This window comes from Poecilia reticulata, chromosome 19 (assembly GCF_904066995.2).
Source record: "Poecilia reticulata chromosome 19, P_reticulata-male-v2, whole genome shotgun sequence".
NCBI classification, from domain to species: Eukaryota; Metazoa; Chordata; class Actinopteri; order Cyprinodontiformes; family Poeciliidae; genus Poecilia; species Poecilia reticulata.
Window position 1 is genome coordinate 21,905,919 of NC_088848.1, and position 22,134 is coordinate 21,928,052.

The window sequence follows — 22,134 nt, forward strand, 5'->3', positions numbered from 1 at the left end:
ATGTGCCAACGTTTGAAATTAAAAGGAAAAACCCAAGAGGACAATTTGGCATCTCCTCTTTGTTTGCTTCCCAATGTGAGTGTAGATTTTAGATATCCATAAAGAAGTCCAGATTAATAAAGATTGTAACAGTGTAGATTTAGTAAGTAATAGAATTAAGAGTTTATGTACATCCTGTCTTGTTATATAGCTCAAAGGATTTAGATTTACACACCAGCACAGTAGATGACGATAATACATGTTAACTTTGGATGCCACCCGCCAAAAAATAAAAAATAAAAAAAAATAAAATAAAATCCAAGAAGAAAAAATGTTTTGGCAACACTTTGCTTCCATACTGGCGCGTTCACGTATCTGATCTCCCATTGAAACTAGCCTGGACTTGTAAGTTGCGGAACGCGGTAAGTGATGAGTACCACTGACTATCTCTTATTCTTGGGTTTATTTTAGTTTATATATATCGCATCACTAGGGAGACGGAAGCGTCATTAAAGCAGGTGGAAGTTATCAGTTTATTAACATAGAATGGTTACGTTTAGCTAGCTAGAGTTATTGTTAGGCTTAAGTTGGTTTTATTTTAGTGGTAATAATGGTAAGTAAATCTTAGCTGATTTCTAACTTGCGTGTAGTTTCAACGTGCTTATTGGAGAGTTTCGACTAACACTTTGCAACAGTTGAAGCATTGGAATGGATTTGTGAATACGAAGTTTGTGCGTAAGCAACGTTGCTTACGTACGAAGCATGGGTGAATAACGCCTTGTTGAAATGACTGCATCCTGGTGCAGAGCTGAAAGCCGGCCAGATGGCGGAGTGGAACGCTTTCTACCAGAATGAGGACGAGGAGCAAGAACAAGAGGAAGCGGAGCAGTCTGGAGGTAAAACCGGGTCACGTCCATGTCTGAGCCAGCTGCCTGCCGTCACTTTGATATGTCCAGATCTATACCTGAGTATAGTGAGCTAATCGTCTTGATTTAAACAACAAAAACAAAAACAGATTGACGTACGTTAATATGGTGGAAATGGTCGTCAGAAAATGGGTCACTATTAAGGTCATAAAGTTCTGCAACAAATTTCTAAGGTACTACACCTTTACACCATCACTTGCGCCAAATTGTGATTTGAATGTTGCAGCTGAAGACGAGACTCAATAGACCAGACAACATTATTCCAATTTTGTTGTGATCAAATATTGGTAAGTTGTTGTGAATTTCATCTCTTTAGCTGATGGGAGAGACACCCAGTGTTCTCTTCTGCTGCTGCTTCAGGGATGATATTCTGTACATCCTGCTTGTGACAGATGGTTATTCTTTGATATTCCTTCAGACTGCACATATGTGTGTTGTGCCATACAGTAGCATATTTGACATTCCCCAACACATAGCTCTAACTTAAAGCGCAGTCTTTCCTACAGGCACGCACTTTCCATATTTCCATCCATCCCTCTCTCAAAAATAAGTTTGAGATTCTACAATCACAAGGTCATGGTGACATCACAAAAGGCCACTAATCAATCTAGCGTTTAGTTTTTTTATTAAGTTCCTCTTTTTAAAGTGTTTATTCGTGTTCTTTATGATGACAGCATCCTTAATTTCAGAAAAGTTGAAGGTAAAACATTGCAAACCAATGCACGTGTCTGTCTTTGATAGGAGATTACAAAGTGTCAGGCAGAGACAGCCTGGTCTTCTTGGTCGACGCCTCTAAGGAAATGTTCATCAAAGGCGAAGATGGACAACCCTCTAACTTTGACATGACCATGCAGGTAAGAACTTCAGTTTTTTTTAGTTTTTTTTATCCTGTTGACATTCTGTTACTTCTGTATTCCCTTAAAACAGGGATGTCCAAAGTTGGTCCTGGAGGGCCGGCATCCTGCATGTTTTAGTTCTCTCTCTGGTTTAGCGCACCTGGATCAAATGATGGCTCATTAGAGGCCTACCAGGAACACTGACATGCTGAAAAGATTGTTACTACCACCAGGGAGAGAACTAAAATGTGTAGGATGCCGGCCCTCGAGGATCGACTTTGGACACCCCTGCCTTAAAACAACCAAAAACTCGCATCTTTATGTGTTTTCAGTGAAAGATTCTTGAAATCTTTTTAAATATTCAAGTTGCTGAGACGAATTCATCCGCATCTCGTGTTGCCACAGGTCGTGCGGAGCGTGTACACCAGTAAGATCATTAGCAGCCACCGGGACCTGGTGGCTCTGGTGTTCTACGGCACAGAGCAGAGCAAGAACCAGAGGAACTCATTCAAACACGTTTACGTGTACCACGATCTCGACGAACCAGGTCAGAGGTCGCACGGCGACAAAAAGGGGAAAGTTACAGCGTGAGACGTTAAACCTCTGCCCCTTCAGGTGCGAAGTGGGTTCAGGACGTGGATGCTCTGCACGGTGAGAAAGGCGCGCAGCTGGCGGCGGAGACCCTGGGGAGCGGGGAGACGTCTCTGGGCGACGCCCTGTGGTGCTGCGCCAACCTCTACAGCGACATCAAGCTGCGCCTTTCGCAGAAACGCCTCATGATCTTCACCTGCAGGGACGATCCACACGGGGGCGACAGCGCCAGGGACCGACAGGCCCGCACCAAAGCCAGCGACCTGAAGGAGACCGGTCAGTTTGGAGAAAAAGCTGCCTGTGTTTATATGGTTAGAAAAATGTCTTCTGTCAAGAAATTACATTAGGTTGCCTACTTCCTTTAAAGGAACTATTCAAATATCAATCAAATTGATGCCTAACTTTTATTTTATGTTCCTTGGCTTACTTACAGGTATAAATCCCAATTATCCAATTGTTGTATCAGATATTGCCTTTGACTTAGCCATGGATTTTCCATTTCTCAACTTGAATTTTCATGTGTATTTTGACTTATTGTCCCATTGCAGGTCCTCACATATCCCTCCAACGATCCCCTGGTTGGAGTAGAATTCATGGTGGATTCAAATTTATAGTATCTAGGTGACTAAATATGCTAGGAAAACCCCCATAAGCACGTACAACTTGTAAATCAAAATAGTTTTTAAACTTCACAGCAGCATCTGACACACAAACTGTTTGCAGTTTCTTGTTTGATCAGCCTGTCTGATCTGTCCCGACTCCTCCGGGTGTTCTCAGGTGTTCTCATCGATTTAATGCACCTGATAAAACCGGGCGGCTTCGACGTGTCGCTCTTCTTCCGGGACATCGTGAGCCCGCCTGAGGACGACAGCGAGCTCGGCCTGCAGCTGGAGCCATGCAACAAACTGGAGGACCTTCAGAAGCGGGTCCGGGCCAGAGAGACCAAAAAGAGAGCCTTGGCAAGGTGACAAAAAAAAGTTTTTTTTCTGTTTTTACACAGAAAAATCATCTGTCTCCAATTTGCTATTTACTTGTAGCAGACTGGCAACTGTGTTGTATTGGTCCAACACAGTTGCTAGGATATAGACAGAAGTACATCATCTGTAGTTCAAACCAGATATTTACATACACTGATGACTTTTTGTCATTATTCATTAAGCAAAAACTGTACAAAAAATTATAAATATAAAAAAAAAGGTAAAAACAACAATATGTATTTTTTCTGTAAACCCAAAACTCCTCAAGTGGCGTTCACACCCTGCCCGTCCCTGTGCTGTGTTGTTCAGGTTAAGCTTGACTCTTGGTGAGGGTCTAAACGTAGCAGTGGGCGTGTACGCAACTGCGGTGTTGGCTCGGAAACCCGCCTCCGTCAGACTGTACCGGGAAACCAACGAACCGGTGCGCAGCAAAACCCGCACCTTCCACACTCAGACCGGCAGTCTGCTGCTGCCCAGCGAGATAAAGAAGGCCCAGGTACGTGGCAGCTGGGTTTAAATATGAATGAACTTCATTAAATGGAATTATTAGCATTGTTTAGCTGTAATGATTAGGACAATTTCTGAAGCCTGATGGGCCTTATGGGGGCCAAAACCTGGTCCCAAAAAAGACATTGTTTACTTCACATGTTGTATGCATTAGTAACATTTTCGGGCTATTTGTAATTTAGAAGAATAATAAAAGAAACAAAGCTATGGCAGAAAGTAACATTTTATTTCAGCTCAAAGAAAACCTGATATAAATAATTCTTTTATTTTAGGTGTAAAGATGCAGTTAGTCAACGTGGGGCGTGGCGCTGCTCACCGCCTCGTCACCACTGTATCGAACTCAGCTCAGGTGGCATAGTGGCATGCTATGTATCTTTAATTGTGTTCTAAAAACAAAAGTTCTACAACTCACCCTAAGAAACTGAGAAACGTTCCTGCAGACATCAATTCCTTCAGATGTTTTCTTCCTGTCAGCATCTTCATCTTCTTTTAAACCACTTAAATACAATCCTTTGGTAAGCTAAATGCAGGCTTTGCACGCTGGGCTCACATCACGGCAAATGACAGACCACTAGGGGGCGTCAGCTGACCACAGTTTGAGAGAGAGAGGTTTAGAGGTATGGCGTGAGTTAAGTTTTGGTTAAGGGTTAGGGTAAATGCCTGGGTTAGACATAAATGCAGTTATTAAAATGAATGGAAGTAACCACAGAGTCCTAATACGGGTAAAAATACTGACTTGTGTGTGTTGTAGGTGTACGGTAGGAAACAAATAGTGATGGAGAAGGATGAAGTGGATGCGATCAAGAAGTTTCACGACCCGGGACTGTTTCTGATCGGATTTAAGCCGATGGAAAAACTCAAACTGCATCATCACATTCGACCTTCTGTCTTCATCTACCCTGAGGAGGGCGAAGTGAAAGGTAGAACTGTGGATCTGTTCTGATATTTTACGTAGTTTCTCATCTTCTGTCTGCATTTAAGGGAGTAGAATTGGCTCCTTCAGACTAGCCAGCAGGTATTAGCAAACACCTGGTGGAACTGCTCATCAGCTGAGCTCATTATAGGAGCTACTTCTCTGAGCAACGCTGGTAATCAATAGAGGAGCCATGTTTTGATGACTTCCTGAAGGCGGCGTTTCAGGAGGACCAGAAACTTCTTAAAGAGACAGAGGCTCAATTTCAAGACGTTAAATTATAAAGTCCTATTTCGTTTAAGTCATATATACTATATGAAGCATTTTTTATAACAACTGAAGTTACCATAAATACTTGATTGTGTTTTAAAATGCCACTATGTGTCTTGAATATACACAACACTGCCCCTTTAAAACTATTTTGCTTTCTTTTGTTGCATGTTTGTTGTTGTTTTGCTGCACCAGGAAGTGCCTGTCTGTTCTCTGCCCTGTTGAAGAAGTGTGTCGAGAGAAACGTGTTTGCTCTGTGTCGCTCCGTCTTCCGCCGAAACTACCCACCCAGATTTGTTGCCTTGGTGCCTCAGACAGAAGAGGTCGACGAAGGGAAGGTCCAGATCACACCTCCAGGTAAACAACCTTTGGCATTTTCGTATTTGCTGTGATTCTTGGTGGTTTTAGCATCGCAAGAACCCAAAAGATTAAACCTAGATCAGGAAGTTGAAGTAATAAATGGAGTCTCTTAATAGTGTTCATATTAAGTTGTTTTTTTTCCTACAATGGATGTATGTCGATCTACTCTCTGCTCCCTTCATCAGGTTTCAATGTCATCTACCTGCCATATGCCGATGACCTGCGAACTCTGGATCCTCCTAAATGTCCGCCGGCCTCACAAACACAGGTTAACAAGATGAAGGAGATCGTCCAGAAGCTCCGCTTCAAGTACAGGTCAGTTTATGAAGACACAGATTTTAGAAAAATCCTCACATGTAAAATATATTTCTTACACTTCTGCTGTTAGCAAGCAGTTTTGCCAGACTCTAGTCTTCTCCCAGAACATTTGAGGAGCTTGGAGTATGCAGAGGGAGGGAGCTGCCGGTAATCATGTCACCAGTGTGTTTTGTGTTTGTTTTTTTGCTGTTTTGAGTTTCAGAAGTCCAAAATTTTCAAATTTTGTGCCTCCAAAATTTCAGTTTTTTTTTTTAATTTAAATTTATTTTTATTGATTGCACTTTTTTCAAGGGGGGGTCGGGGGGGGATTCATTTATATTTATTTACTTTAGTCTGTTTGCAGTGCCCTTGACTCGAGTTGTATAGATGTGATGACATCACATGAAACTTCCTTTCTTTATTCTATTTGTTGTAGTCCTCTCTGTAAGCTGCTTCCTTCCTCCTCCATGTCATGCAGGAGTGATGCATTCGAGAACCCAGTCCTGCAGCAGCACTTCAGGAACCTGGAGGCTCTGGCTCTAGACATGATGGCTCCAGAGGACATTGAGGATCTCATCAGTAAGAAGCCGACTACTTTACTTTCTGTTCCCCACGTTCAGCACTTCTGTCTCCACTCTCTAACCTTCTTTCTTCTTCATGTGTTTTTTTTTTTGTTTTCTTTTCCCATACCTCAGTGCCTAAAGTGGACCAGATTGACCAGCGGCTCGGCCCTCTAGTGGACGAGTTTAAGGATCTGGTCTACCCTGCTGGGTACAACCCAGAGAGCAAACCGGCTCCCAAACGGAAAACGGGTCAGACCCTCAATTCGGTTTCCGCCACCGTACTTCAGATCAGACGCCGTTTCCAGCCTGATCGTGTCTTTCTGTCTGCTTGCAGCCGACGTCGGAGCCGGGGCCGGGGCCGAGAAGAAGCCCAAAGTGGGGGTGACGGCGGACGAGCTGAAGGCCCACATGGAGAACGGCACTCTGGGAAAGCTGACTGTGGCAGTGCTGAAGGAGGCCTGCAAGCAGTTTGGGATCAAAACCACCGGGACCAAGAAGCAGGATCTGATAGACGCTCTGAGCGAGCGACTGGGTTCATGAGGGCAGTTTCAAACGCTTTCAGACGCTTTCAGATGTTCAGGGAGATTTTTTTTTATGCGTCGGATTAGAAAAATAGTGAAAGTTAAGTGGAAGAATAAGCTGAACGTCTTCACTTGTATTGTGAAAATCCCAGATTTTCTTTTCCAGGTGGAACCACTGGCACACGCCTGTAATTAAACAGACAACAAGTGATGATTATTGATAATGTGTTGCATTAAAACGTTTCTTTATAAAAGCGATTCTTATTTTTGTATTATTTCAAACTGAAAGAGATCGAAGGTCTCGGGCAGCATTTCCAGTTCTGCCGGAAAAGAAGGCACGCCCTTCCAAAGGGAGGCCCGTCAGACACACCTGGAGGCGTTCTGGCGTCTCCGTTCAGGTCAATAAAACAGAAGCGCTGATCGTGTTGAGGGAGCGTCTCCAGGTCAGCAGGAAGGAAACATCCAGCGTGTGAGCTGTGTCAGAACCAGACGACATTCCTCAGGAAGGTTTACTCCCAACACACATACACACACACAAGGTAACGACTCTTCAGATCCCTTTTACTGTTCAGAAAGGTAAATGTGGACTTTGTGCTTGATTGGTCTTTGCTTATTGAAACCATGCGTTTCCGGAGTGTTGCTTCAAAATAAAGGTGTGAGATTTGTGATGTGTGTTTGTGCTGTTTTTGTAAAGACTGATGCTGAAATGGAGTGTCAGTGTGAAAACAACGCCGAGGCTGCCCCTGCTGGTAGGACATTTTTTAAAAAAGCCATTATTTGTGTTAAATATGATAATGTAGAAATTGATTTTACCTCAGAAGGCCTTGCATATAAAAGATGCTGCAATCGGTCTAATTATGGAATTCTGTGTGACTCGTGATACATGTGAAGATGCATACACACACACACACACCTCTACATAATAAGTGGGAAATAGCAGTGATGTAGTAATAACCCTTTTTAATTTTGTGTAGGCTGGTTCATGGGAGGCAACAACGTCCAAATGGGAGCCTTCGCTGTGGTGGGCTACCTTCTCTACAGATTTTCACAAAGTCAGTCGCCACGACGACCTCGCATATTCACAATCTCTTTTTAAACAAAAAAAATACTCAAAGAGTAGCTGCATTGTTCTGCTAATGTGTCTTTTGCTGAAGTGTGGAGTTTGGACACAGTGTATGTGTGTGGTGGTCTGATCAATGTCCAAATTTAAATCATATCAAGAGGTTATGACACGACCTTACGCATACTGAATGTGGTTACAAATCATGCAAAGAGTGAAACAAAAGATTTAGTAGAAGTTTAAAGTTTTAATTAAAGCATATTTGCCTGTTACGATCTTTACCATCATTTCCTTTATCACATACAGTAAAATACATGGAAGTTTGTGATTGTAACGTCACCAAATGTGACAAAACTTCAGACACTTTTAAATACTGCCACAATTCCCCTTATTTTCTATTTCATGATACAAGGATTGATAATATATTATGATAAAGGACTAAGGTGACTATTATATGGAATTCTGTGACGGTGTGTCACATTTTTATTCAGACGTTTTAAGCTGTTTGGTTTTCCTGCAGCTCTCCCAGCGCTGATCCGTTGGCCGATCCGTTTCTTCTGCTACATAACCGGTGAGTTTTTGTCGTTTGTTTTTCCCTCTGACATCTTGACGAAGTTTGGCCGGAACCGAAATCACAAGGCAACCGTTTTGTTGGTCCTGCCTCAGGTCTGTCAGCTCTTTGGGGCTGGGTGAGCCGCCTGGTCGGAACCTTCCGCGGTACGAACTATAAGTTATTCCCAGTGACGAGCTTCCATACGAGAAGTTAAAGCAGCCTAAATAAAACTCTTTTACTTTTCTCCTTTTTGTCTCAGGAATCAAGAACCTGTTGAAATGGGTTTCTCGGGTTTGGCGGTTTCTAGTCGGTGAGCACCTTTTCCTCTTCTGTAGGGTGATATTTCAGTGTTTCATAAAGTCAAGTCAAAATGTACTAGCATCTATTCCAGCAACAGAAACACAAAAGACTATAATTACTACTTAGACTAATGACTTAATTTGATGCGTCCTCAGCATTTTCTACCAAATTCAAGTGGATGGTTCCCATCCTGAGAGCCACCACAGGTCATTATACTCTTCTTTATTGTTTTAAATTGTGTGGTAATTTCCCAAGGGTTCTCCTTACTTCCTCCTCATTTCGGGGGAACACGTGCTTATACTTTGAAAAGTAAATCTACATTAATGTTTTTAAAAAGGTATTTCAATTTCCGATAACGCGTTGCCAATTTATTGACAAAAACACAGGAATGTGTCGTTCCAAAATAGCAAACTTTGTCAGAATACTATTCACTCTTCCAGCTGGATTGACAGTACCGTAATTACTTCCATCATTGCAAATATATAAACTTAGAAAATGTTTTACATCAGTGAGTATATTTGCAATCGCACCTCCAACCCTTTTATTTCCTGAAAAGCTTTAATTATATGGTCTACTAACAGTGGTGGCTCTTGCATGAATGTGACCCTGTGTCAGCTCTTCCTTCTGCCCCCGACACACCAACAACTTTCCAACAACATTGTTTAAGCATTTACACTAGAACATCTCACGTCTACAGGATCGTCTGAAGATGGACCACAGAACAGCGGCACTTCAAGGGAGTCAGATTTGAGGTTGATCTTCCTGGGGCCAAACGTAGCGGACCGAAACCTCATAGCAGACGATTTGTTAGCATTAGGCAGCAACAAGACGAGACCATTCAGCGACGTGGCGAAGAATGGCATCAAGCAGAGCACGGTGCTGGACGGCAGAGAGATTACAGTAATCAACACCCCCGATGTTTTAGGGTCTTCGATGGGGAACGCCAGCCGTGCCAGGGAGGCCCTAAGGAGCCTCCAGCTCACTAGTCCTGGCCCGCATGCCTTTTTGCTGGTTATCAAGGCTCAAGGCTCCGGCGAGTCGGTCGGCCAGGACCTCACCCAAGCTGTTCGAGGCACCCTTGAGCTGTTTGGAGAGGGAGTCACGGGATACATTATCCCGGTGATCTCTTATGTGGACGGCAGACAAAGCTTCACTGTGGATGAGCTGCTGGAGGGGCTGGAAAAGGCCTGCTCTTTATGTGGTCAGAGTCCAGAGCTTGTGGACATCAGCGCATACGGTCCACCTAAAGGAAAGCATTCAAGTAGAAGGTCTAAAGACTGTGCTTACAGAGATCTGGTTGAGCGTGTGTTAGATGTGAAGGAGAGCAGGGGCCATTTTGGCCATGAGGTGTACAAGAGGGAGGACGAGCTGAGGGAGAAGCTGCTGGATGACATGTCCTCCACACTGGCTCAACAACTGGGCCACAGGTAGATAGGGGAACTACACAGCGAGAGGTGTTGGAGTGTTTGTTAGCCTGGGCCAAAGAAAATTTGAACATGTATATATATATATATATATAATTTTTTTTTTCCTCCCATTTGCCCTGTGGTTTTGTCAATATCTGCGTTTCCATCGAAAATGTGTGCAAAAATTTGTCGATGTTCTGATAATGTCGAAAAAACACATTTGCAATAACAGTGTTTGCATGAAATAACAAATGCTGTTATAAACACACAGAAATAAGTTTGTACACACAATAAGTTATTAAAAAAACATCCTCCAACTACCTGTCGTCGTCTTCTTCGTGGTTTGAGCCTGTGGTAACATCCGGTTGTTGATCATGTGACTCCAGTGATGCCAGAAAAATTTCTTCATTTATATCGCCCCAAAACTTTTTATCAAAAAGCTATATATTTATTAATTGCAGCATTTCCTATGAAGCTGCAGGATGTAATTTTTGTAAAGTGTTTCTTCTATAGAAATGCACCACTCCCGACCAAAACTAACCAATCATAGCGGGTCTTTGCTCTGATTGGTTGGTTTCTAGTTGCCACTGGGAAGAGACAGAGGAACAATGATGTTTTCTGTTGGGGATAATTTTCCTATAGTGTCAAATGTATAATGTATATACAATTTATATTTATAATAAATTTACCTGTCTTTTTTTTCTTCTCCTGTTTCGCTGTGAATTGTAATTTCACGCTCTGCTCCAGTGTTTTGCTTTCCTACATATTTCAACATTTATTGAAGGGAAATGTATTCAGAGAAGTTAAACTGAAGTCAAACTTGGTCCACAGGCTGAATTATTCAATATTTTCTTGAGCAAACACCAGAAACGGCTTCATTAGGTTTGTCACATTTTCAATTCCAAATATATAGCTTTATTAATCCCCATAGGGGAAATGTTAGTTGACAAAGAAAAGGAAATGGGGCGCCCCCCTGTGGTGTGCATTGTGTTGACACTGTGACAACATATTTCCAGTTTAGGATTATGCCAAATTAAAGGGCTATTTTAGTCTTTTTCTTTTAAGTCTGAACTGCATCTAATTATGATCTCCAAGTCAAATGTATATATATTTGGACTTATCAGTCCAAATATAAAACTGACTCTTCAAAGCACAAGATTAGCAAACATATTTTTTCTATTTAGAAATAGAATCAGTGCTTTCTTGGTTTTAGAGTTAGAGAAGCAAAAAATACATAATATATTGACTGGTCAAACCTGGATTAAATACTTATTCTAGTGATTATTGTTGCATCCGAGCACAGATTATTAAACAGCATTGTGTGAAGAGGGGCTTCCTAGTTTTAAGTTCTCAAAACTTATTAACTGACACCACAGGTAAAATATAAACTGCTTATATCCTTTTAACAGATGCCAAATAAAAAATCCTAAATTATTAATTTGCAGACAGAGGTTTGATAGGTTGTATGTGGTGGAGGCAGTAAAAGGTTCGCCCAGGGCGCCAGAAATGGAACATCCGCCACTGTTCCTGTGGTATTAAAACATTTCTTACCTGTATAATTTTAATTTTAATCACCGTAAACAGAACCCAAGGTGTGCCTCCTCACAGACGAGACTTAAAGTGGAACATTTTAAGGGTTTTATTCTCAGGGGAGGAACTGCTCCTGTGCTTTCTGACGCAGCCAGGGAAACGCTACTACGCATGCGCGTTATCTTCACGGACGGAGAAGCAGACCTCACAACAGGAAAAAAAAGTGTTAAAGACAAAGGACCGGACAGCCTTTAGGGAAAGCAAAAACCAGCTCAGTTAGTTTCCTAGACCGCTTTGTAGAGGTTCGGCTGTCTCACCACCGGTCGGAACCGGACGGGTAAGTGTTCGTTGTGAAATAATTAAGTTAGAGGAAGGCGTTGTGTTTGTGTTGGCTGTAGAGACGGAGTTACGTAGAAAACATCCACAGGACTAACGGCGAGAAAAAAAACTGCTGCCAACATGGATTCAGTACTACAGTATGAGTGTGTTTTAAGTGTCTAAGAGTAGCTGTCCTTGGTTAGTGTGAACGTTTGCTTTCTTATTGCTGTGACCTGTGTTTGGCTGCTGTCACATTTAGCTAGTTCTCTCTGAACAGCTTGCTTCCTTTATTCAGAACTAGCTGCTGGAGATGTTTACTTTCTGCCTATTTTGAGGTCCGCTGGTCGAAAAAAGAGTAAAGCCTATTTTTGTTGTATTTTAACCATCTGCATGCACCTTAAATAGATTCGGCATAGATTTAAAGAACATTGTTTGGAGTTGATGATAATTTGTTCCCACTTTCTTCGTTTTTAACATTTTAGCAGGTGTGCATTGCTGTGAAAAAATTGATTTACCCCCTACAAATTTCTTCTCTTTAGCTTTATATCTCCCCTAAATGTTTCAGATCATTAAAGATATATCAATATTTGCCAAATATAACAAGCAGTACATGCATTATAGGGGAAAAAAGCTGTCCAAGCTAACATGGCCCTACATAGAAAAAAACCGACCCTTTTGGGTAACGACAGCTCTGATACAAATTCAATTCAATTAAAAAATATTTCATTATCCCAAAAGGAAATGAAATGTTGCAATCATATGATCTAAGCATCTTCAAAGAGCGGTTGTGGACAGTGATGCTGTGAGCAGGAAGAACCTGCGGTAGCAGTCCGTCTCGCAACAAATTTGAAGAGGCCTCTGACTGAAGACTGTTGGTCTTGTGACCATCATGACATGCTGACAGCAGACAATGTTCCACAAAAATATGTCCTGGATGACATCATCAGTCTGGACCCTATTAAATTTTAGCATAACTTGAAAAGTGATTGTGTTTTTTCTGGTTGTCTTTGGGATGCACTTATAGATTGGTCCAGATTTCCTTAATTTTCTGTGATCAGCTTGTACTTGCATGTGAAACCGATCTTATCTACTTGCACAAATGTCTGAAATTCAGTAGCTGCCCCCATTTTGCTCAGACGTGAGAGCCACCCCACTTTTGCTAACGTAGCAACTCCGTCGCTGTGCTTGGCATCTTTTCAGATAAAAAAAAAAATCGACATTTAAAAGTCGGTAATGGGACAAAAAACTGCAATCGGTGCACCCCTAAAAATGTGTTTAATTGGGACATTTTTAAAGGTGACAGAAAGGGAAAAAAGAGATTAGATCAGAATCAATGTAGCTCAACAAAGCGGAATACTTCAAATTGCGTTTAGTATTCTAAACTGGTCGTAACATCTGTTTCCAGAGCAACGCGAGAGAAGCTTCATGTTCAGCTTTCTGGTGATGGAAAGTCCTGCAAAACGGCACACCTGCTGACTGGAGGGACACAACGGTCAACGCACACCAACACTCACAGGATGGAGGAAGTGGAAACACACAAGAGAGGGATGACAACTTGATTTATGATTTTTATCGGAGGATCCCATTTTCGTCATACTTTTTATTTTTCCACCCCTGTCTAAATTCTGTCCTGAATTCTACTTTCTACGTCCTTTCCTGGTGAGAGAGGTGGTGTTTATTTACCTTCCACCTTCCTCTGAGCGCCTACATAGCAACACACAGACTCCTCTCTTCCCGGAGGTCGAGGGGGCTGCCATGGGAACGGCTGTCCTGCCTTCAATGTAGTGTCCTGAGGGCAGTAGTGGTGGAGCTGGAGGAGGAGGACGTGGCGGTGGTGGTGGTGGCGGCGGCGGTGGTGAACGTCCAGGGATGGGCAGTACTCCGTATCCAGCCAGCGAGTGGAAGGAGAAGGGCCGAGGCGGACTGCAGGAGCTGGGCTGCATGCCCTGGAAGGTCAGCAAGCAGAAAGCTGCCGGAGGAGGGGGAGAAGCGGTTTCAGGAGCAGCGGAGAGGAGGAGCAAGGATCCAAGGGACGGTCAGCTGCAGCAGGATCTCTCGTCGTCGTCGTCCTCCCTCTCCCCGCCGGCTCCCCAGCAGACTTCTCCGACAACTCCGGCCATATATCACGAGAAGCAGCGGAGGGAGCTGTGTGCATTGCATGCGCTCAACAACGTCTTCCAGGATGGGACAGCCTTTAGTCGGGACACCCTGCAGGAGATATACCAAAGGTGAGAGAGCTGGATTACTAAAATGCACCAAGAATCACATTTGTCTTGCAAAAGTATTTATACTTCTTGAACTTTTCCACCTTTCGCCTCTGGATTTGATGAGGTACACCCACACAAGGTAGCATGTAATTGTGAGGTGAAAGGAAAATGATACATGATTTTAGAAATTATGCTCACAAAAAAAAGAATGTGGGTGACGAAAGTGTGGGATGCAATTGTATCCAGCCCCACTGAGTCAATAATTTCTCCCTGTCTGCAATTAAAGTTGCAACATTTTTGAGGTATAGCTGAATGCATTGAATGTTTCAGCAAAATCTTTAACATGTGAATGCAAGAACCTTACTTGGCACATATGTTCCCATGGTCTTGCTATGTATTTTGAAAATAAAAAAAAAAAGTTAGCCACTGAAAAATTGATGGTGGCCATTTTTTCAAAACTGCTAAACACAGAAAGATATTCGAAGAAACTAAACTAAACCACTAAACAAATAAAAACATTAGCGGAAGCCAATGCTAAACCACTAAGCAAATAAAAATATAAGCCATGAAACAAATGAAGATATAAGGAGAAGCTAACACTAACCTGCTAAAGACATAAAAACATTAGCAGACGTTATCACTAAACATATAAAAGTATTAGCCAAAGCTAATGCTGAACTGCTAAACAAATGAAAATATAAAAATATACACTGAACTGATATAGAAATGAAAATATTAACGGAAGCTAATACTAAACCACTAAACAATTTAAAAAATTAGCAGGAGCTAACGAGAACCATTAAGATGACTGTCAGTCCAGTCTTCTTGTCCTTCCTTGACGACTGGTGTTAGACTAACAGCAGAAGCCTCAGTTTTAGTTTTGGCATCACATTTTGCAGCCTGTTATTAGTGAGTTTTGTGAAAACACATGATGTGACAGAGTTCATCCTAGTCATGAAAATGGGTAACATTTTATGCGAATAACTGGTTTAAAAGGCAGAAAAATGGCAGCCATTTTGAAAAATGGTTGTCATCCTGAAATATAAGTGGCTGCAATCAGTGCACCGATATCGGTATGACAAACATACATCCTGAGGGTTGAGCAAACAAAGTTTTATGCTTGTATCCACACTTGACAGATGTTTACCTGTTCTTCTTTGGGTTAAAGCAGTGAAAATCAGTGTTCTAAGGCTTACACTGATTCTCAGTTGGTTATATTTCTGGTATTTGACTGGCTGTTCTTACAAAGCATTTTTTTTCATATCTCTTGTCATATCTGACATATCTTGTGAGCATATCATATCTAGAGCAGGGCTTGGCAACCTTTACAACCTAAAGAGCCGCTGTGGACTCACGACAGCCAAATGAAACTGATTTGAGTCTTGGTTTTGCTCTTCAATAAGTCATGTTAAAGGTGTAAAAAGGGCTGTGTTCAAATGCGCATTACACTTTACACACTTACAATTAGCAAAAATTAGAAAGCCATGTCTTCTTTGGCACAACTTTGTGCTGATAACATAAAATCCTAATATAAACCGTTGATGTTAGCAAGCAAACATGACGGACTGTGGTTGATTTCTCGTTTTCAACACGTTGCAGGCTAAGTCCCAGCACTATGGTGACTCCTCACAAAAAGAGCATGCTGGGAAACGGGAACTATGATGTAAATGTCATCATGGCGGCATTGCAGACCCGAGGGTTTGAGGCAGTCTGGTGGGATAAAAGAAGGTATGTGTGTCATTTAAATTTAAGTCCAAATGTACAAAACGCTGCAGATTCCAAATATGCAATTATGTATCAAATGACGACAAAGTCACAATGGTATGAACAGTCACAGACACTTTCTGCTTTCAATTTAGCCATTTCTAAAGTTTGTCAAAACGTTTCAATGGATGTCATGTTTCTCTGGGAATAGTTGGACATTAGTTCTGACACAGTCCAGGTTTGCATACCAGCTTGTCGTTGAAACAAGTCGTGTGAGGAATGGATATGCAGGGCTTGTTTCCAGGCAGTAGTATGTTGGATGAACCACTTGCTGGCTGTCTGTGAAGACCCAAACACTGTCAGAACATTGGCTGATTAATCTCAGACTCGAACGAGACGAGTTTCTCTGCTCAGAACTGATCTGACTCTATGGACTTGGACCCAGACGCACTAAGTGGAAAGTGTTGCAAAACACACCAGGGGGTTCTTGTTGTCCAGTCGAAATTATAGGATTTATAAGTACAGTGTCTAAGTTTTATTGCCACAGAAGCAAAAGAAATTAGAAAAAAAATTCACAGATATATCAATTGATAAATGACTGAATAACTCGTGTTAACATTTTTATGCTTCTCACTTGGTTTTTGCTCAGCACAGTAATCTAAAAAAGTACTTTCAATTCAGTTCATTTATATAGGGCCAGTAAACCACAAATGTTTTCGTCCTTCTGAATATTGATTTTAACAGTATACATAAATATATATTTTTCTCCATTAAGAGAGTAAAAGACCTGTCTCAGAGGAATTGTTTCACAAATGATTAATCGTTCCACAAATGATTAATTGTTTCATAAAGAGAGTTCCTCACATTGGAAAGGAACATTATTTTTATTTTAACTTACTTTTTTTTCTTGCTCCTGATCTGCTATTTTTTACCTATAGCTAAGCTGAAGAAACAATTCTGATGGTTAATTTTAAAAAAAGGCACATTCTGCAGATTTTTTTCCACAAGAAATGCATTAAAAATCCAAATAAAGAATTAGCCATAGCCAAAAGAAAAACTTTTAACATCAGCATGTGAAAAACTCAACCCTTTCTGCTTGAATTATTATCAGCACTGTGTACGACTGATCTGTTGATTATTTTTGGATTAACTAGTTGGTAAAGGTGAAATTTTGTACAGAATGTGAACCAGGTGAAACCAAAACACCCACTTGAAAAGTTCTGGGTAGGACAGATTAACGGACAAATGTATATCTTCAATCTTAAATGCAAAATATTTATATTTTTTGTTAATTACTGCTCTGACTGTGTTGTCTTTACAGCAAATTGCCTCTTTTGAGTCTGCATACGATTTATCGATTACTAAAACGGTTGACGATTATTTCAATAACTCATCTGATAAATCGTTTCAACCTTATTGTGATTCTATTTCTGAATAATATAAAAGAACTACCAGAATGAATCTTTAGGAACTCTAAGAATTACACATAGTTATTTTTGTGGTAAAATCTCCAAAGAGGCCAGTTGTGTTGGTTGACGGTTCACTTTCTGAGCTGTTGGAGAAACATCAGTTGTGCGTTTCCCTTCGAATTATAAACATCCTGCAGCACCAAACCAAATAAATCTAACTGGTTTGTTGAAAATAAGGCAAACACTGACATGAATAATAAAATAGTCAAGCCCCCAAAAATTTACAAGCTATAAATATGTGATGTGTCACACATGACGATCTTCTAGTCTCTCTCCAGTAACTCCAGTTTGTTTTGAACGCACCTGTAATCATCACAGCAGGATCTGGATGCATTTATCAATGTATTGTTTCTTGGATTGACATTGCTGTCTAAAACTAGACCAACAAAAACATTTATCTCTGTTTGAGTCCTAGTTTAGATCCAGTGGTAAAACTGCATCACTCTGTAATTGAGATTTTTTTGTGTATTTGTAGTGCATGTTCCGCTGTTGTCTTCGTTTATTTCCCAGAATGATCCGTGGGGGGGTTGGGCAGAGGCTGCAGAGCCAAAACATAAACACTTTTACTCTGGTCCACATGTTTGGTTGATTTTTATTTTTTATTTTATTTATTTTTTTCCCCTCATTTGTTTCTAATCTTGACTCTAGAGGACAGGAAACTTCTCAACCAACTCGAACATCTGCATTCTTCACTAAAATCCTAAATGTAAACAGGAGGTCTGCTCATCAGAGGCTCTGCTTCCTCTGCTGAAACTACTTCAACTTAATCAGCTGCATCTTCAAAGATCCATAAGTTTGCCTTTTTTTTTATTATCAGTATTTGTGCTTTCTTCATTATCGGTCTCACAGGACTGCTAAAGGAATCAGGAGTCTCTGCCTTTTTCTGTGAAAATGAGTTCCTGTCTTTCTAGCCTGTGCTGGAACAGGAACATAATCACTGCTATTAATCAATTGACAACATAAACATGACTCTCTTTCTGCTACTTTTCTTATGCAGCACAAAGCTTGTTTGCACATTTGTTGTACTTTCAGTTTTACGCAGAGTTGAAAAAGATGGGTTTAAATGAGGATGTAAGCACCACTAAAAATCTTTGAAGAGGATTTTGAATATTGGGAAGAATCCAAAAATGTATATGTTTACTGAACGCTCTGTTCCCGCTGAGCTCAGCACATTGATTTGCAGCAGCTTACAAAAGTATTTAAAGCCTTGTGAAGTTTTCCATATTTTTATCACATTACCACCATATATTTATTTGGAATTTAATGTGAAAGACCAACACAAAGTGGTGTACAATTTTGAAGTAGAAAGAAAATTCTACACCATTCAAAAAGTTTCTGTGCTGTGCAAAAGTATTTAGCCTCCCGGAGTCGATACTTTGTGGAACCATCTGTTGCTGAGTTTGAAATGAAGATTTAATTCATTTAATTTTAGCTTTCAAAGTAATTTAAAGCAGGTCATAATGTTTTTTTTTTGCTTGCTGAGTTAAATGTTAACCGATTAAAAGCCAGTTGTGGTACTTTGTGAAAATGGGCCTAAAGATAAAAAGACAGGATTTGAATTCCTAACTTGCAGCATTATAAGTGGACTAGATGGTATACTTTTTAAATCAGAAAACATCATCTTAATCATCAGAGCCTCAACTTGGAGACAAGTGAATGACGAGACTCGAGGATTGACTTGGACTTGAGGCAAGAAACTTAAAATCTGACTTGGACTTGGACTGGAAAAATGATCTTTGGCCAGAGTTAAAATCTCGGATTTCATTAAAAAACCTTTTAAGTTGTAAAATCTTTGCGATGGGAAATGTCCTAAAGTTTTAAACTTCAAGAAGATTTCCAATGTGCACAATGTGATATTGTTATACAGAATTACAAATGACTTCATCAAGTAAGACACCACAGCATAGCATCCAAATGGCATGTTGTCCATTGTGTTTTATGATGTTCTTCACTTAAATAGCTTCTTTTTTTTTTTTCTTCCCCCAGGGATGTCGGCAGCATTGAGCTGTCCAACGTGGAGGGCTTTATCCTCAACGTGCCGTCCAACCTGCGCTGGGGGCCCCTCCGGCTGCCACTTAAACGCCAGCACTGGATTGGAGTCAGGGAGGTGGGAGGTGTCTACTACAACCTGGATTCTAAGCTACGCAACCCTCAGCCTATTGGCAGTCCTGAAGAGCTCAGGTGAGAGGCAAGGTGTTCTGAGAATGTGTTCTGAACAACATCCCGCCACGCGGATCATGCACTACAAAAAAAAAATCCGGCTCAACCATATTGCGATCATAAGATCATATTTGAAATAAAAATGTGCAAAGCATATTAATAGATTGTATCAATTTAGCAGTACAAAAGTAACATATTTTCCTGAAAGAGGAATCTCCTGCGTGTCCGTCTCTCAGACAAGCAGGAAAACCACTGGAATTATTTTACTGTTGTAGACAGAAAACGTAACAAAACATTATTTTACTTTTACTCACTGCACATTTTTACTTAGCGTCTTGAAATCTTGATGCTCGTTTATTTATTTATTTTTATCATTATCGCAATTGACTGTTTTGTTTCCCTTATCACAAATTCAGGAAGTTTCTCCGTCAGCAGCTGCGAGGGAAGAACTGTGAACTGCTGCTGGTTGTCTCAGAAGAGGTGGAGGTCCACCAAACTTGGCGCTCCGACGGCTGAGGGTTCAACCAGCCAATCGCTTCAGCCAAACGGGCCTGTCGCATTACGAACAGGAGACGAAGTAGCGTTGTGCACCGCCAGTCGCATCGATGCACTCTTGCAGTTGTAATTCCTCCCCACCAAGCCTGTTTTTTTATTTTTCTTCTTCTTTTTTTGGGTTTTGTTTACACGGCCATTGCTGAACACTTAGCTGATCCGAGACAAAGTAATGAAGGAGGCAAACACTTTATAGAGCGAATCAAAGAATCACAACTGAGACTATTCTGTTCCTGCCGATGAGTTGTTTTTTTATATTTCGATGCTTATTTTTTCTGTCTTGCCCTTTTCATTTTCTCAAATTTCTAAAGTTTTGAGAGTTTTGGACCTAAGGAAAATGCATATTTTTACGTTTATTCTTTTTTCTCCTTTTTTTGTTTTATTTTACTCCATATTTTCCCATCTTTCTCACCAAAGTGCTCCCTCACTTCTTTTCCCCTCATCTCCATCTCATTGAATCCCAGCTCAGAGAGAGAGAGGTTTTTCCACATCGCCAACTGTGTGTGTGTTTCAGCAATTCCCTACACTTCTGGCACCGACTCACCCTTTACTGTAGAATCTTTGCTAATGCAACACTTTTTATATTATGGCAACAAAGCAATGCAACACTCAGGCCAAGTACTCCCTCTAGTGGATATTTGCTCCAGCTTGCTTGTATCGATGATCATCTAGTCGTGTTTTTAAATTTCTTCTCACTGTATAGACGCTTCTGTAAAGGAAAGAAATATGTTATTTGTTTAAGACATATTGCACTACACACAAACATCGCCTGTCGGTAAAGAAATATATATTTTGGGTTTAATGCTAAAACTCTCTTCCGCTTCGGATCAAATGCAGCAAAATGCATCCACTAATTCAGGAGGATACATTTCATGCTGTGAGTCATGCTGACTTCAGATTTAAAGTTTACCTGCAAAACCTTTTACTGAGTGAATTTATTTACTCCTACTGACGGAATGATCAACAGTACAAATCATGATTTTACACTAAAGACTTAGACGCTAGCTCTTTACCACTCAAATGCCTCCCTTTGTCCTGATTTGTTGTTGCCAGAGTTTTGTTTTTTAGGTTTTTTGCCTCAGTGACTTTTCCAAAGGGTCCAAATCACAGCAGCCCTCTGTAGCACAGGAACTCAGCAGATAAAGGGCTTTTCCTCATCTTCCTGTAGTCTCACCCCCCCCACCCCCCTCCCCGTATATGAAAAGCAGCCAAACACAGCTTTAAAAGGAAATCACTGACTGTCTCAGCAAGTTATTGACTGTAATCAGAGGAATCTCTGTCAAAGGAAGTAATTTTTAAAGCGTAGTTGAGCGAAGAAAGTTATTTGCTTATAAACCTGAAAGGACCTGGAGAGCAAAAAAAAAAGTTTTTGCAGGTATTAATCTAGAAAGTTGGATGAAAAGTGAAAGTTGTTGGCGATCTGGTGTCATGTCCAAAGAAAGATTGATTTACGGTAGTTTGTGAGGTGATTAAAAGTTCTCGTCTCCAATCATTAAAATCTTCATTTATACATGTTAGTGATTGAATTGGCCTTAACTTGTTTACATAAAAAGTATGTAGATTTTTGGAGTTTGGCGCCATATCAGAAAATCCAAAGGAGCAGTTTGTTATATTTGTGAGGTGAAATGGTAGATGCCCTTCCATTTTTGCAGAGCAGCTACTCCCATGATGAGTTTTCAATTTTTTCTGCCAAGGAATTTGTTACACTTTTTTTTTTTTTTTTATAATAAGCAATCCAAACATATAAGTTGTGCATGTTTTATTTCAAATTTGAAGCAACATCCTCATGTTCCAGGCCTGTCTATAATCCTGTGATGTCACATTGTATCCATGAGAAACTAAGTTGAACTGTCAGATATTTTTAACTGAAGACGGACACGGCGAACTGTGTTGCACATTTGCATTCATATGCCTTTGCTTTATTGCCATGACAATCCATTAAGTCCTTCCCCCTTGGAGGAATCCTGATTATCAGTGTACTTTATTTTTTCATAAAAAAAATAAAATAAAATCCTCATATTTGGCATTTCATGTGTCATTGTGTTTAAATTGGTAATAAAGGGCAAATGTGTACATTTATTTCACCTATTAGGATGTGTGGTGCTTTTAAAGGGACAGAAAATTGCATAGATGTA

At 40.7% G+C, this 22,134-nt stretch overlaps 3 protein-coding genes across 7 annotated transcripts; all 3 read left to right on the top strand.

Annotated features, from left to right (window-relative positions):
• The first annotated feature begins 299 nt into the window (after positions 1-299).
• On the top strand, positions 300-6,998 carry xrcc6 (X-ray repair cross complementing 6). 2 transcript variants are annotated; one of them, XM_008437902.2, is made up of 13 exons: positions 300-401; positions 786-875; positions 1,647-1,759; positions 2,147-2,288; positions 2,357-2,608; positions 3,110-3,296; positions 3,619-3,805; positions 4,568-4,736; positions 5,195-5,356; positions 5,545-5,674; positions 6,135-6,235; positions 6,352-6,468; positions 6,554-6,998. In XM_008437902.2, exons 2-13 carry the CDS (start codon positions 803-805, stop codon positions 6,757-6,759), a joined length of 1,839 nt encoding a protein of 612 aa, XP_008436124.1. In that variant the 5' UTR covers positions 300-401; positions 786-802; the 3' UTR covers positions 6,760-6,998. The 2 variants fall into 2 exon arrangements, with proteins under 2 accessions (XP_008436124.1, XP_008436125.1); XM_008437903.3 differs by lacking the exons at positions 300-401; positions 786-875 and adding an exon at positions 930-1,078.
• Positions 6,999-7,108: 110 nt separating this feature from the next.
• Positions 7,109-10,379, top strand: LOC103482008 (GTPase IMAP family member 4-like). Of its 4 annotated transcripts, none has more exons than XM_017310951.2 (8): positions 7,109-7,316; positions 7,435-7,489; positions 7,715-7,792; positions 8,321-8,371; positions 8,467-8,517; positions 8,613-8,663; positions 8,809-8,859; positions 9,351-10,379. In XM_017310951.2, exons 2-8 carry the CDS (start codon positions 7,447-7,449, stop codon positions 10,082-10,084), a joined length of 1,059 nt encoding a protein of 352 aa, XP_017166440.1. In that variant the 5' UTR covers positions 7,109-7,316; positions 7,435-7,446; the 3' UTR covers positions 10,085-10,379. The 4 variants fall into 4 exon arrangements, with proteins under 4 accessions (XP_017166440.1, XP_017166439.1, XP_017166438.1 ...); XM_017310950.2 differs by having other exon boundaries at positions 7,109-7,279; XM_017310949.2 differs by having other exon boundaries at positions 7,109-7,489.
• A 1,359-nt stretch (positions 10,380-11,738) lies between these two features.
• josd1 (Josephin domain containing 1) lies at positions 11,739-22,025 on the top strand. Its single transcript, XM_008437893.3, has 5 exons — positions 11,739-11,926; positions 13,313-14,135; positions 15,714-15,842; positions 19,274-19,468; positions 19,864-22,025. The coding sequence occupies exons 2-5, from the start codon at positions 13,777-13,779 to the stop codon at positions 19,961-19,963; spliced, it is 783 nt and encodes a 260-aa protein (XP_008436115.1). The 5' UTR covers positions 11,739-11,926; positions 13,313-13,776; the 3' UTR covers positions 19,964-22,025.
• Positions 22,026-22,134: the final 109 nt, after the last annotated feature.

What these genes read in the sequence shown, in the direction of transcription:
- xrcc6 (XM_008437902.2), top strand. Translation starts at nt 803, where the DNA reads ATGGCGGAGTGGAACGCTTTCTACCAGAATGAGGACGAGGAGCAAGAA. An exon ending in TGAGGAGGGCGAAGTGAAAG is followed by an intron (nt 4,737 to 5,194) that starts GTAGAACTGTGG and finishes TTGCTGCACCAG; the next exon opens with GAAGTGCCTGTCTGTTCTCT. An exon ending in AAGCTCCGCTTCAAGTACAG is followed by an intron (nt 5,675 to 6,134) that starts GTCAGTTTATGA and finishes CATGTCATGCAG; the next exon opens with GAGTGATGCATTCGAGAACC.
- LOC103482008 (XM_017310949.2), top strand. Translation starts at nt 7,321, where the DNA reads ATGTGGACTTTGTGCTTGATTGGTCTTTGCTTATTGAAACCATGCGTT. An exon ending in TTTCTTCTGCTACATAACCG is followed by an intron (nt 8,372 to 8,466) that starts GTGAGTTTTTGT and finishes GTCCTGCCTCAG; the next exon opens with GTCTGTCAGCTCTTTGGGGC. An exon ending in CCTGGTCGGAACCTTCCGCG is followed by an intron (nt 8,518 to 8,612) that starts GTACGAACTATA and finishes TTTTTGTCTCAG; the next exon opens with GAATCAAGAACCTGTTGAAA.
- josd1 (XM_008437893.3), top strand. Translation starts at nt 13,777, where the DNA reads ATGGGCAGTACTCCGTATCCAGCCAGCGAGTGGAAGGAGAAGGGCCGA. An exon ending in CTGCAGGAGATATACCAAAG is followed by an intron (nt 14,136 to 15,713) that starts GTGAGAGAGCTG and finishes AACACGTTGCAG; the next exon opens with GCTAAGTCCCAGCACTATGG. An exon ending in GGCAGTCCTGAAGAGCTCAG is followed by an intron (nt 19,469 to 19,863) that starts GTGAGAGGCAAG and finishes TCACAAATTCAG; the next exon opens with GAAGTTTCTCCGTCAGCAGC.